Raw genomic sequence first — 14,159 nt, 5'->3', positions numbered from 1 at the left:
CTTCTTAAAAAAAAAATCAACATTTTCAAATATTAAAAAACTATATTCTATCCTTCCTTTAGCTTTATATTTTTTTTATTCAAAATTTTCTCTCTATTAAAATCTTAATTCAAACTATTTCACTACCATTCATAAATTATCTCACTACTCTCATATGTGTAATCAAAAGAGGTCTTAATACAAATTCAAATCTAAATTTCAACTTTTAATATATGATCCAAGATTCCAAACAGGGGATTTGGATTTTAAAGGCCCACATCGAAGTGCTCCTTGCAATATCTAGCTATCCAAACGCACCAATTAAGAAATTTTGATCAATCGGTCAATAAGTTACAAGTGAAAATTGTAATAATAATAATAATAATAACAACAACAACAGTTCATTCCACCGACCAACTCCTCACTTCATATCTATGTATTTTCTCATTTTTTGCCTTAAAATCCGAACAAAAACTCTTAAGACATTATCAATCGCCAGCAAAATAAATTTATAAGTGAAAAAAAAAAATCATACCACCGACCAACTACTCAACTCGTGTTTTCTTATTTCCTGGATAATAATAGGTTATTACTTTCTATCTTTTATAATATATTTAAATTTTTTATTTTTTATTATTTTATTTTAAGTATTATCTTAACATCTTTAATCTTTAAGAAAAAAATTAAAAAAATATATAATTTTATTAATAATGACTTTCTTAATATTAAATAATAAATAATAAAGAGAATAATAAAAAATAATAAATTTATCATTACCCTTTCCCTGAAATCCTCTGGATTCTTCAGGCCAGTCAGCAATGAGATCCGGAACCCCTGCAGTCAACTCCTGCTTATAAGCCGAAAAGGCTGCATTTCGAGTAATTATTTCCCCAACTATTTAATGCTTAAATAAATTATTCCAAAAAAAGTTAAAAAAAAAAAAAAACTAGTTTTCATAATCAACAACAAAATACATGACCGTATCAAAAAAAAAAAAAAAAAAAAATACATGACCAATATACCAATATATGCATCTGTGGTATTATTTTTCCTTCACTGGTGAGTGCACTTGTTCTTGAGCGAAATGGCCTTGCTCATTTTCTTTGGATCCATTATAACTGAGCACTCAACCCTCTTGTAGAACCTGGGCTTCACCAGTTTACCCAAAACATACGCTTTCGATCGAACCAGGAACTTCAAAGTCAGTGGCACTGGCTCAATTGGTGCACCATTCAAGCTGCTCAAGCTTGCTCCCCCTCCATACAATGGGATATTGCTTCCTTTCAGGATCACAGATACTGATCTCTGACTCTTTCTTGATTGATAAAACTTATGTACCTGAAAATTATCAACATCCATATATTGAATAAATTATTATTATCAGAATGAAACGAAGATTTTCGAGTAAAATGAATGGAAAGAATCTTGGATGGCTTACGGTTCCAGAGGCTACAGTGAGTTGAGAATAGGAGAGATCTAAAGGCATTGACGCGACATGGACCCCGAAAAATGATGCTGTGTTTCGAAATGTAAGCTTCACTGTGGAATTCATGGACACCATGTTCGTGGCTACTCCTGAGAAATCTGCACCCGCTTGAATCACAAACTGGTCGAATAAAATGCTCTGCAATCATGCACAAACAAATCAACACCCTCGTGATCACAAAAAAGTATGCTGCTTTCTGTTCAATTAATTATCATTGAATGTACAGATAAACAAGAAATTAATGGTATGGTAATTGAAAGATCGATGCCCACCTTCATGGTAATAACGGGTTTCTGGGGACGGCTTGCACCCCAGAGGATCAAAGAAAAGAAAGAGAAAAGCACAAAGAAGCAGACAACGAAAGCGAGAAAGTAGCAGCGGCGAGTGAGGCCATGTGGGTTCCCATCATCATCGTTAAGAAGGCCTTCTTCTTCAATGGCATCGAACTCCTTCCAGGCCTTCCAACCCTTCCTTTGGGAGCTGTGGTTCTTGGAGCGAGAGCCGGGCTTGAGGGAGGCGGAGAAGCGAGTGGAGGAGGAGTCCCGAGAGTGGGGGCCGAGAGAGGAGTTGGAGTGGGAGTGGGGAGGGGAACCCATGGGGCTGAGCACTGGGCTGGAGTGGAAGGAGTTGGTCGTCTTCTCATCATGGGAGTCCCTGGAAGGGCTCTGGACGTAGTAGACAGGCCGCCGAGGGGACCTCGCAGGAGACGACTGGGACAGGCTGCTCACCTCGGAATCGGTCTTGGCCAGCATTGACATTGTTTTGTTGAAGGTATGGTGCTGGCGTTAATGGAGGTGGTGGTGGTGGTCAGGCTAACATGCACAGCTAACTCGAGGGCCAATGGGTTAGATAGATGGAAGATAATCGTAGGAGAAGTGAAAGTATAAAGAGAGCATTGACTGTTTGATTTTTGATTGAATATAATTAAATTCTTGGACAGTTATAGAATCTCCAGAACGCACGTCATGGGTACAGCACGTTATGTTTTTGCTTTCTTTATTGTTTACGAAGTCTTGTGTATGAAGGTAATTAATACCACAAGGTGGATCTCTGCACACAGGCCAGGAACCATTGCAGTTGTCTCTCGTTGCTGATTTTGGTTTATTATATTGTCTATCAAAGATATACCTGGTCAGGCAACACTACCTACATATACGTCTGATTCGAAAAATAGGTCTCTAGAATGGGGCTTGGATTGTGTAGGAATTTTACTCCTGCATAATAGAAGCACGTAGCCCATACCATCTAGGTCATCCGGCCGTACAAGTGGCTGCTACTGTCCATGGATCTACCACACGAGCAACATGGTCAAAACTCCACCTAATTTTAGGGCTCTTGTTAAAGCAAGAGCAGACTAGGTTGTGGTATGGGTTGTCCGGGTCTTGCCACATAGAAAGTAGGCGCCAAGAGTCTGAATAATAAATTAATATATATAAGCTGCCATCACAATCTCCCTCATAATGACACCAAATTTGGATTCCAAGGGCACATACTCTTAAGATTGATCATCACAGTTGTGAAAACACAATTAGCTAGATTTAAGAGCACGTGAAGATGCAGTACCGAATCGAATACTTAAAGATCAATCCGTGAAGTTTTGCAGAAAAAAAGTTGTTTGGAAGCTAGCTTTCTCTGCATTACTGAATAATATGGTGGTTAATTAGGGGACCTTTCAAATACCTATAGTTTTTCAACAAGGAGGGAATTCCCCACATCTGCTTTGCGGATGATCTACTTATTTTCAGTAATTAAAGGTGGTATTGGGTAGATGTTCAATATAAAAGGAGTGCCTGACAAACTTCCATAATATGTCAAAGTTGTTTCCAGATTGGGATATATAAGTGCTGTATCATATCTGAACTCGTGGGGTTTCTACGGCTGTGCCTGGGATGGACCACATCCTGAATATTTTAGGATTCAAGGAGGATGAACTTCATGTCGGTACCTCGGTACTGTGTCGTTAATCTCTTCTTGATTGCAAAAACCAGATTGTTATGCACTTACAGAGAAAATTATGACAAAGGCTGAGACTTTGGACTTGTACGGTGTTACCCTTTATTGGCAGGCTTCAAGTCATCAACTCTATCCTTTTTTTCTATCAAATATATTGGTCCACCGTAATTCTATTACTTAAAGCAGTCATCAGGCAGCAAGTGGAGCAAACACTTGTGGCTTTTATACGAAAGGAAAGTGAGCTGAAAATAGAGGGCACTTGGGTTTCTTAAAATATTGTTGATATACTGATGGTGTCAGGAATTTGGCTACTTGAAATCAGGTGGCCTAGCTTAGACTACTATGGAATATCAGTCAGTTTGGTCTAGCTGTGCTAGTTCATTTAAAATCGAAGCTTCCGATATCTTATAATTTCAGGTGATGGTTCTTGGATATGGAGAAAAATTCTACAACTTGGGGAATCTGCTCGGGGAAGAATGCAATTCCCCATCGATGATGGGAGACCCATTTGCCTTTGGTTTGACCATTTTTATTTGTGAACAATTTCTCCAGAAGATGATGTATTTGTATGATCTGACATTGTGTTGGTTATTCGTTCTTGTCTATATGGGGTGGCTATGTAACTACTGTGTTGGGTTGAAGGAATTGAGTTACTCACCTTTTTTGGCTGTTGTGTGTTGTTGTCCCTCACTTTGCTTGCAGATATCTGCTTTGTGTTCTACTTACTCACCCAATGAGTTTTGTCTTGTTCTAGTAGTGGAAATGGCTGCAGTGGTGGGCCTCTAGCTATAATGTTAATTAACTCGCTGCACTCGTGTATTTGCTGCGCATGTGAACCTACTTTTGTTTGCATTGGTTTAGCCCCTGGTTTGTGCATTTGTGTAGTTGTTGGGATAAGTGGGAAATGTCATTGCCACTCTTGGTGGTAGCTTTGGTGCTGCCGCGTCTCTATCACAACTTATTTTATTTGTTTGAGGTGGATTTTGATGATCTCAATTGTTACACGTTGCTTTGGTTGCTGCAATAAATTGAATTTCCTCTGTTCGCCACTGTTCTATGTTCTTGTGTTGATGTTTATATGGAAGTGCTGGTATGATGCAATTGGTTCTGCAATTGAGGCATACTTGTATTTTGAGTTTTGGGCTTTGTCTTTCCAGTTTTACAGTTTTATATCATGACTTACCCCAAAAAACCAAAAAAAAAATATTTTTTTTTAACACTTTGAAGCTATTTCTTTGTATAATTCTACTTTAATTTATTGACTCATCACAGCTATCATTGGTCATTGCTTCATCGAGATTCGCAGTTTTCAATCACTAAAACATCTGACTGTTAAGGTCGTATACTCCTCTGTCTGACAATGGAAAGATAGAAAAGCTATAAAGAGAAGTAAGAAGTGAGAAGCAAAAAAATGGGGAAAAGAACTTTATATATATAATATATGCATAATTCAGAATAATTATAGCTTTGTCTTCGAAAGTGATTCCGGAACCAAACTCGTCGCCACTATTGGACTCCTCACCACATATTGACGAAGATCATCCACCCAACTAAGAGAGCCATGGATCACCACCTCCTGCAAAACTTTTGGCCCCTCCAAACTGAGCTTATAGCTTTGCTTCTCATACTTCTGCTTAAATACCAGCTTCTCTGGCTCCACCTTCACCTTTAAACCACTCATTGCTGTTAACTTTGCAGTATAACTCGATCTCCCCTCTCTGACATTAGTCACTGTCCTCCGAAATTCGCGCACAACTTTTGTGTCCGAACCCGAATCATAATCATTGAAGAAGGCTATGAAAGATGGGTAATTAAGATCCAAAGACGAGTTCAGACAGTTGTGCGTGGACCTAGTAATGATTTTGATTTGGGTTGCCGTGTAATTCATTGCACAGAGAAGCTTTACGTAGTCCTCCACTGTTGCATCGTAGACAAGTCCAGGATCAAGTGCCTTGTTGGGATTGAGGTGTCCAGCTCCTATGTCTAGAGGGCTGGCTGGCAGCTCATTGTTTGCTTTGTCTTTTATGGGGCCAAAGGTGTTGTCTAAAGAGCTTGCTGTAGTCATCAGGGCAGACCGAATGGCCGCAGGGCTCCAATCTGGGTGCACTTCTTTTATAAGTGCAGCTACTCCAGCAACATGAGGGGCAGCCATTGAGGTGCCCGACTCAAGATTGAAGTTGCTGTATAAAGGACGTGATTGAACTACAGCAACTGAAGTAGTTGGAGACCATGACCCGAGGACTAAGGATCCAGGGCCCAGAAGGTCTGGCTTTAGGACTCTGGGGCAGCTTAGAAATGGCCCTCTGGAGCTATACCCATCCACCAGTGGTGCTGGCTTTGTACCAGTTACTGTCTTTTGATATTTCAAGCTTCCTCTTGGATTGCTGTTCTTCTTTATGTAGTCTATTACTGTTTGGCCGTCTCGCAGACCGAAAAATGCCGTTGGAAACGAGCTTCTTGTGTAGAGTTCAGATAGAGAATAATTGGAGATGAAGATGGCTCCATAAACTCTTGCAACCTCGGCATTTTCAACCTGAGTGCTTATACTAAGATCGTCTTTGCACACAACTATCTTGTTTCTATTTTTCTTCATCTCCTCCACACTTTGGCAGCCGTCCATGAAAACAAGAGGCAGTTGTCTTAGAGAATAATTCCCTGGATACAAGGATACAAAGGTGATTTGCATACCATTTCCTAAATATAAGACTCCGTCAAACTCACGATCAATAGTCCCGGCACCGGTGGTTAGTACCCATGGAGCTCCATTGATTAAGGTACCATACAAAGGCCCATCATTTCCTGCAGAAGCCACAACCAGTACACCCTTTTCCATGGCTGCAAAAGTGGCTATTGCAATAGGATCATCTTCCAAGAAATTGCCATCCAAGGCAAAACCCAAGGACAGAGACAATATATCCACCCCATCTTGAATTGCCTGGTCTATTGCAGCAAGAACATCCGATGAGAAGACCCCATATCTCCAAGCTGCTTTGTACATAGCTATTCTAGCCCTTGGTGCCATGCCCCTTGCGGTACCATTGGCATAACCGAAATAGGATGCGCCTTTTACATAGTTGCCTGCAGCTATGGATGAGGTATGTGTTCCATGCCCACTTGTATCACGGGGAGATTTCATGGAAATCTTTAAGTGGGGATTGTTGGAAAGTAGACCCTTGTTGTAAAACCCAGCTCCAATAAGTTTCTTGTTGCAAGATGAAGCATTGAATTGGGTGCCAGAGATGCATTTGCCTTTCCATCTAGAGGGAATCTGAGTCATTCCATCATCTTTGAAGCTCTCACTCTCTGGCCAAATTCCAGTGTCAACTAAACCAATTATGACATCCTGGCCATAATTGGAAGCTGGCCATACACCAGAAACAGAAGACAGACCAAGGAATTGAGAAGTGTGAGTTGTGTGCATGGTAAGAGGACGATCTCGGGTATAGGATACATAGCCAGTGGACTTTTGTAAGGCCTCAAGCTCAGAAAGAGAAAGAGATGCACTAAAGCCGTGAATAGAGCTAGTGTAAGTGTAGATAAGTCTAGAGGCGGCAGTGGTTGGAGTTTCTTCAGAATTGTCTGATATAGAAGAAAGGGTGGCCAAGTACCAGCTCTGGTGGCCAGAGAAGGCTTTGGGAATGGATGATGAATCCATGTGAATGATATATGTGTGGGATTGTGCCAAACTGGAGCAAAGGTAGGAGACAGAAAATAGAATGGAACAAAGAAGTTGCAGAGTTGGAGTAGCCATGGGAGTAGTTGCAGAGTTAGAGCAAAGTTGACCTAGAAATACACAAAATATTCACTTTTGAAGTCTGGTCCACAAAACTAAAGTGGCAAAACTGATTACTTGCCAATAGGAAAAGATGTTCCCACATATTAGTTGTCATACTTTGCTTCCTTTTTTCACTTATTTTGGTTAAAGAAGGAGGGGAAAAGCAGGAAAATATTACTAGATTGTCCACCTCCACTACTCGATTTTAACGTTCATTTATTCCCCATGCATCACATCAGCGACAGCTTTCGCCCTCCAGAACAACATGAAACTCAATTGGAGTACATAAAGATAGAATACAGCTTCTTAAGGTGTTTAAAAAGTAGGCTGCTCTCGGAAAAGGTAGGTTGGACTGTTCTGAGATTTTTAAATAGTTTTTGAAGTTGTGGTTTTTGATAGAGTTTTGCCGAGTTTTAATGGGAAAAAGACTTTGATTTGGGGTTTATGAAACAATATTGTAAAAATTATTTTATATTGCGTTTGAAAGTTGAGCTGCGTTGAATTTTTTATGAATAGCAGTGAGTTGAGATGATGTAGTAAGGTTTGTGAGGCTACTTAAAATGAGTTTAGATGTGTTTGGATGTTAAAATAAATTTAAATATATTTATGAAAATTTGAAAAAGATTGTGGATTCCGCTTATAAAGATGTGTTAGTTAAAAAAGATTGTGGGTTCTACATGTAAAGAAGTTTGGAGTTGAGATGAGTTTAGTGATTTGAAAATTGAGTGTTTAGATATTTTATTCAACTTAAAATTAGATTGAACTGAACTGAATTGATTTCAGTATAGTCCAACAACCAAACGAGACCTTAATCCACCATAAGTAAGTTCATTCAAAAAATTGGAATATCATCATGAAAAATTATTGGGCCTAATACCAATAAACTCTAACTAGAACTTGAAGGCCCTCATGTATGGGCCGATTTGATCCGGACCCTACTCTGAAAGAAGCGTGGAGCCATTTTCTTCCCACGATCGCCTATAACACGACCAACGAATCAAATAAGCAACTGAGGAAAAAGTTGTTGAAGTATATGCTGAAGAAAAACATGATGAACAACCCAAGTCCTTATCTCAACAACAGAAACCATCTCTTATCACTTAGCTGATTGTATTTATCTTTATCACTTAGTTGTTATACGTATGTCAAGTTTGATAAGCCATCAATTTGGTGGAAATCCTTCAAAACAAGCCAGATTTTAAGTTGATCAAGAGTGCTATTATCATGTTGGTTGGTTTTAAAGACTCATTTGCAACCGATGATATTTACATGAGAATTAGAAGGGACGAGGATCCAAGTATTGTTTTCTTGTAGAGCTTACACTTCATCACACATAGCTTTCTACAAAGCTTTCATGATTAAGTTGGGCTCTTTTAGAAGATCTATGATGGTACAAAAATTTAGATACTTGGGGTTGAATTTGTAAATACCAACCTTAGAGCGAGTAACTTTTTACTATTATTTAATATTTTATTATTACTATTTATAGATCATTTGAGATCACCTCACTATCAAAATATTAGCTTAAGAGGAGATCGAGGAAGCCAATCCACGTGACGCAACGGCTACAACCATGCATATACAAATATTTGATGTTCTTTGTCTCTATGGTATTAGTCCACCATACGATTAATAGCTGATGTTCTTTGTGTTGATCATGATTTATGGAGTTAATTTTTTTTATACAATATTAAATACTAAATAAATATTATGATAGTCACTTTATATATTATCTCTTTCCTTCTAGCTAGGGTCGAGACTGAGTCATTTTAGATTGCTTCTGGAGTTTCCAGAACAATAAGGAAATTTAGGCAAATAGGAAATTGAAAGTCATGCAGAATAAAAATCGGCTGCGTTTGACAGATTCTTGTTAATTCTTTTCATTATTTCTTTAATTAATATCTAAATATTTTTTTCTTTTTATTATTTTGAGATTATAAAATCACAGTTATATATAATTCTGTGTTTTCTGTTGACTAAGATCCGAAGATGATATGGTCAAATTAAAATTAAACAAGACATCAAAGAAATGGACAACTTCAGATAAATTCTGGTCCCAGAAGGCTGCAAATTCGAGGTCACATGACGGATTTCTTTTCCTTTTTTCTGTTTTATTTGTCAATTTGTTTTGGTCGTCGTAACATATTCACACGTAACCTCGTAGAATCCGAGAACCGGCCAGTACCATTGTTTTCTAGAAGCCTAGTAGATCTTGTTTATTGCAGCGACGGCGAAGGAAAATAAAAATAAAAATAAAACTAGTACCAACATACTCATAGAGATAATAGTTGCGATTTTATTCTCGCGTACTCATCAAAAATAAAATAAATAAATAAATTTGAGATTTATACACAAAATTATTATTTTTAAATAATAAATTAAGTCTTTTATAAAAAAAAAATACACCAGACTTACACAACCATCTAATTGGCAGATATTTCCTAGCCCACATCTATTTACATTATTATTTAACATTTTAAAATAAAAACAAATACATATTTTAATGATTTAGGAATTTAATTATTGTTTTTATTTTATTACAACAAATCATTTATTTAAATGCTCATATGTTTTTTGTTGGACACAATGAATATTATTTATGGTAAAATATAGCTAAAATCAACCTACAAAACACATGACCTTTAATTTCATTCACAGGAGGGGAATTAATTTCCCAAAAATTAAAAATTGTTAAAGGGAGAGACACAATAATAGGTACGTAGCAGCTATTATGAGTCATGACAGAGAAGCGGATCCGATCGACTATTAATAAGAAAGAAAAGGAATTCGTGTTTTCATGTCTTTCACCAAAAACAAAGATTAATTTTTTGAGGAAAAAAATACAAAGATTATTAGATTGTCCTAAAACATTCATTCTATCATAAATAAATCTGTTTTTTTTTTTCAGAAATATTATTAATTCATCGTTCAAAGCTAATCAATTGTAATTTGCATTAAAACATGTGACCTATTTGACATAATTCTCGATCTAAAAAAAAATCTGAAGTTAAAAACTCTCTCTCCACTCAAAAAAAAAAAAAAAAATAGTAATCTGCGTTCTCATTTCACCTTCCTGACGGCATAGCCAAAGTCAATTCCTGAACCACTCCTCTATCTTTCGCTTAAAATGCTTAGATATAAACAGAGAGAGAGAGAGAGACTCCCTCGCGTACAAACCCAAATTTCACAATGAAGGCATATCCTATCTCCTTAATTCATCTCATTCTTACGTTCTTCTTCTGATGTTCTGATGATTCAGATGACACAATAAGCCATAAGTTCCTAACTCTGTTTTTTTGCTTTTGTTTTTTTTTTTTTTTTAATGTTGCAGAGAATAAACTGCGTCTTCAATCTCCAAATTCGATGTTTGTTCATCGCAGTTTGTCTCTTCGTCTGTTCCTCCTGTCTCAAGGTGTCTCCTTTATCTCCGCTGGCTGCATGAATCCTGTTTCATTCTTAATTATATGTATAAATAAACCGTTTAGCTATAATTATATGCAATGTTAATTCTAATTATGATATGATTCCTCGTGTCCTTATCCAACCCAGATCGGAGAGACATGCTCCGCCGACGGGGAATGCGACACCGGCTTACGCTGCGAAACGTGCGCTGCAAACGGGAACACCCGTTCGAGATGTGTCCGGATCCAACCACTGAACCCCACATCAAAAGTGAGTCCTTTTCATTTGTTTGTTTGCTTTTTTGTCTGTTGGTGGCTTTATTTTCTGATTAAAAAAGCATTTGGATCAGGTGAAAGGTCTGCCATTTAACCAGTATTCATGGCTGACAACTCACAACGCGTACGCTCTGTCCGGTGCAAAGTCGGCGACTGGTGTGGCTCTACTCTCACCCACCAATCAGGAAGACTCGGTTACCAGCCAACTCAATGTGAGTTTCTCTACAATATTTTCTTTTCTGGGCTTTCCTCCCGTAATTATTTCTGCTGCATGCGAGCGCTTCGTCTCAAATTCTAAACATAGTTCTGTTTTCAAGGATTGATTTTTAGACACCATTTTTAGACGGCAATAAGAATTTACTTCTAGACAGCATTTCATTTCATTGCTCATATTCTTTGAAACATATTCAACAATATTGAGACGAAACGATGGTCTGCTTGACACAATTAACATTCGTAGTGCTGATGACGTGGCAATTGCTTATTGGCTAGAAGTGGAGGTCCATTTTTTTTTTTTTTTTGGGGTCCATATTTAGGCGAAGACCACTTACTTGCCATCTGTTTTAATTTACATTTGAATACGTATTCATGAGGGGGCTGCCACTTTACTATGTGAGAAATGATCTTTATAGTTGTGAGTGTGTAAGTATTGTACAATCGTTTTAAAAAAAATAAATAAATATAAGACTCACATGAAAAGAAATTAATTTTTTAATAGTAGACCTCACTTTTTTTCAAAACGACTGTACTCATTTACGCAATTTACGACTATATGTAAAATTATTCTTACTATGCCGATGAACCGAACAGCTAACAACAGGAACAAGAGTCTGGTCTTGAGCAGCTTGAGCATCAACAAGCTGAATGTTGATACACATCATATAATTAAGATTAAGAGCTGCAAATCTCGTGTAATAATTATAATATTTGGGTTGGTTCGGTTACACAACATTAAACTATCTAATTTTATATAATCATTACAATTTTTTCAAACTCTCGTATAAAATATAATAAGCAATTGAACTTTTTTAAATTTCAAAATAAAAATTATATTATAATAATATTTTATTTAATTTTTAACAAAAGATCTCATCTGAATTGTGTAACTAAACATAGTCTTTGAAGTTTGACATGCATTATTCAAGTTAACATGGCTGTTTTTCATTCAATTATGCTCGATCGGTGGGAACCAACCACATCAATTTTGGTGCCTAGCTAGGCCGGTGTAGTCTTTGAATTATTGTATGGATTAGGTAAAATAATTTTCATAACATAATGTGTCTGTCTTATCCCCTTGTAGAATGGCGTTCGAGGGCTTATGTTAGATATGTACGACTTCCAGAATGACATCTGGTTATGTCACTCTTTTAACGGCCAATGTTACAACTACACATCATTTGTAAGTAGGTCTTTCAATTATGCTTAATTTTGTAGAATGAGTAAAGATTTGGACTTCAAATCATTTACTCTAATTCCATGTTAAATTATTATTTATGCTTTTATTTTGATCGATCGTGAACTTACTTTGCCTATTTCCAGCAACCGGCCATTAACGTGCTGAAAGAGATCCAAGTGTTCTTGGAAGCAAACACGTCGGAGATAGTCACCATTTTTATTGAGGATTATGTGACATCTTCACAGGGCTTGACAAAGGTCTTTAATGCATCTGGCCTTAGTAAGTACCTGTTCCCGTTGTCGGGGATGCCCAAGAATGGCAGCGATTGGCCGACAGTCGACGACATGGTGCAGAAGAATCAGCGGTTGGTGGTCTTTACTTCAAAATCATCCAAGGAGGCAAGTGAGGGGATTGCTTATCAGTGGAACTATGTTGTAGAAAATCAGTGTGAGTTTTAACTTTTCTTAACAATGCCTGTTTCATTGTTTACTTGCTGAATAGTTTATGTCCTAACGACCAGAGGTTCACTAAATTAAAGATTAATCTAGCTCAAGGAATTAAAAGTCTGCAAGGGAAAAAATTTGATGGCCCCAGATCACATATTTGTCCTAATAATTTTGTTTTCTGGATACTGTTTGCATCCATCAATTTCTTCTTCCACGGTTTCTGCTTGACAGCCAGCTAAGTTAAGCTAGAACAAACACTGTGCTTGTCACACTATATATAAAAAAATTACTTTAACTAGAGGTAAAGAATCAATTTTGATGGTGTACTGGGATATCAGATGGAAATGATGGGATGGTAGCTGGTTCCTGTCCAAGTCGTGCTGAATCCTCTCCCATGGAAACATTGTCAAAATCCCTGGTTCTTCAGAACTATTTTTCTACAGATCCCAACCAAAGTAATGCTTGCGCGGACAATTCATCTCCATTAATCAGCATGATGACAACATGTTATGAAGCAAGCGCCAAACGGTGGCCAAACTTCATTGCTGTTGATTTTTACCAGGTATTGGCTTTATCTGCTTTATGTGCATTCTTTGTGTGTGTGTGTGTGTGTGTGTGTAGTTTAAGGAAAGAAACTGAATTTGAGGAATATTTTCTGAAAATATTCACATATTTGTGGCAGAGGAGTGATGGTGGAGGAGCCCCTGAAGCCGTAGATGAAGCCAATGGTCATCTGACTTGTGGGTGTGACAACATTGCCTACTGCAAGGTTTGCAACATTACTTTGCCCACAGTTTGTTTATTATATGGCATTTCAAAACTAGGTTAGTCTGGTGAAACAAAAGAATTTTAGCAAAGATTTGAACACAAGGGGAAGGCTCTAAGGTGTGACCTGTAATTTGACACTGGTTATAAATGAGCAGGCAAATGCTACATCCGGTACATGTGATGTCCCTCCCATTGCTCCCCCTCCCCCTGCTGCTGTCGGAGGAGGATCCACAACACCATCATCCGACGTTCCTTCCAACGCTGCTTACTTGGACAGTAGACCAGTGCAACTTCGGTGGTTGTTTGGGGCAATATTTGCTACTACTGTCTTTATATGGTTGTAATTTATACCCATCTTGCTGGTTATCTTCCTCTTCTATTCTTTAAGCGACACTGAGCATTTTTTGAATAAAATTTATGGTTTTGTCACCTCGGGTTCGATGTAATTAAGGGTGAAATAGATACAAACCATAAGGCTTGCTGGGATTGTTGTGTGCTTTGATCAATTGAGTTTTGCTTATATGCTGCATTGTCTGTTCTTTTTTCTTCTTTCTTTCTAACCTCACCTCTTTGTCGTGTATTTAAATTCCAAAAGCTAGCCCCCTTCGCAAACTTGTCAGTATCGGTGATGCAGGTCAATGGAAACTTCCCCACCCACTTTTATAAAATTAGTCAAACA

The 14,159-nt window shown here is 37.7% G+C and overlaps 3 protein-coding genes across 3 annotated transcripts; 1 reads left to right on the top strand and 2 right to left on the bottom strand.

The window, feature by feature from the left end:
• Positions 1-971: 971 nt before the first annotated feature.
• LOC109009090 lies at positions 972-2,345 on the bottom strand. Its single transcript, XM_018989440.2, has 3 exons — positions 1,738-2,345; positions 1,418-1,603; positions 972-1,317 (listed from the first exon to the last, which is right to left on the bottom strand). The coding sequence occupies exons 1-3, from the start codon at positions 2,221-2,223 to the stop codon at positions 1,033-1,035; spliced, it is 957 nt and encodes a 318-aa protein (XP_018844985.1). The 5' UTR covers positions 2,224-2,345; the 3' UTR covers positions 972-1,032.
• A 2,360-nt stretch (positions 2,346-4,705) lies between these two features.
• LOC109009087 (subtilisin-like protease SBT1.9) lies at positions 4,706-7,569 on the bottom strand. The gene has a single exon (XM_018989436.2). It carries the CDS (start codon positions 7,167-7,169, stop codon positions 4,878-4,880), a length of 2,292 nt encoding a protein of 763 aa, XP_018844981.2. The 5' UTR covers positions 7,170-7,569; the 3' UTR covers positions 4,706-4,877.
• Positions 7,570-10,239: 2,670 nt separating this feature from the next.
• LOC109009088 (PI-PLC X domain-containing protein At5g67130) lies at positions 10,240-14,020 on the top strand. Its single transcript, XM_018989437.2, has 9 exons — positions 10,240-10,388; positions 10,525-10,605; positions 10,743-10,865; positions 10,945-11,082; positions 12,171-12,269; positions 12,410-12,713; positions 13,051-13,274; positions 13,395-13,481; positions 13,636-14,020. The coding sequence occupies exons 1-9, from the start codon at positions 10,383-10,385 to the stop codon at positions 13,822-13,824; spliced, it is 1,251 nt and encodes a 416-aa protein (XP_018844982.2). The 5' UTR covers positions 10,240-10,382; the 3' UTR covers positions 13,825-14,020.
• Positions 14,021-14,159: the final 139 nt, after the last annotated feature.

Source organism: Juglans regia, chromosome 7, assembly GCF_001411555.2.
Source record: "Juglans regia cultivar Chandler chromosome 7, Walnut 2.0, whole genome shotgun sequence".
Lineage (NCBI taxonomy): Eukaryota > Viridiplantae > Streptophyta > Magnoliopsida > Fagales > Juglandaceae > Juglans > Juglans regia.
Note: the sequence above shows the minus strand (reverse complement) of the source record. Positions and strands in the feature narration are given on the sequence as shown.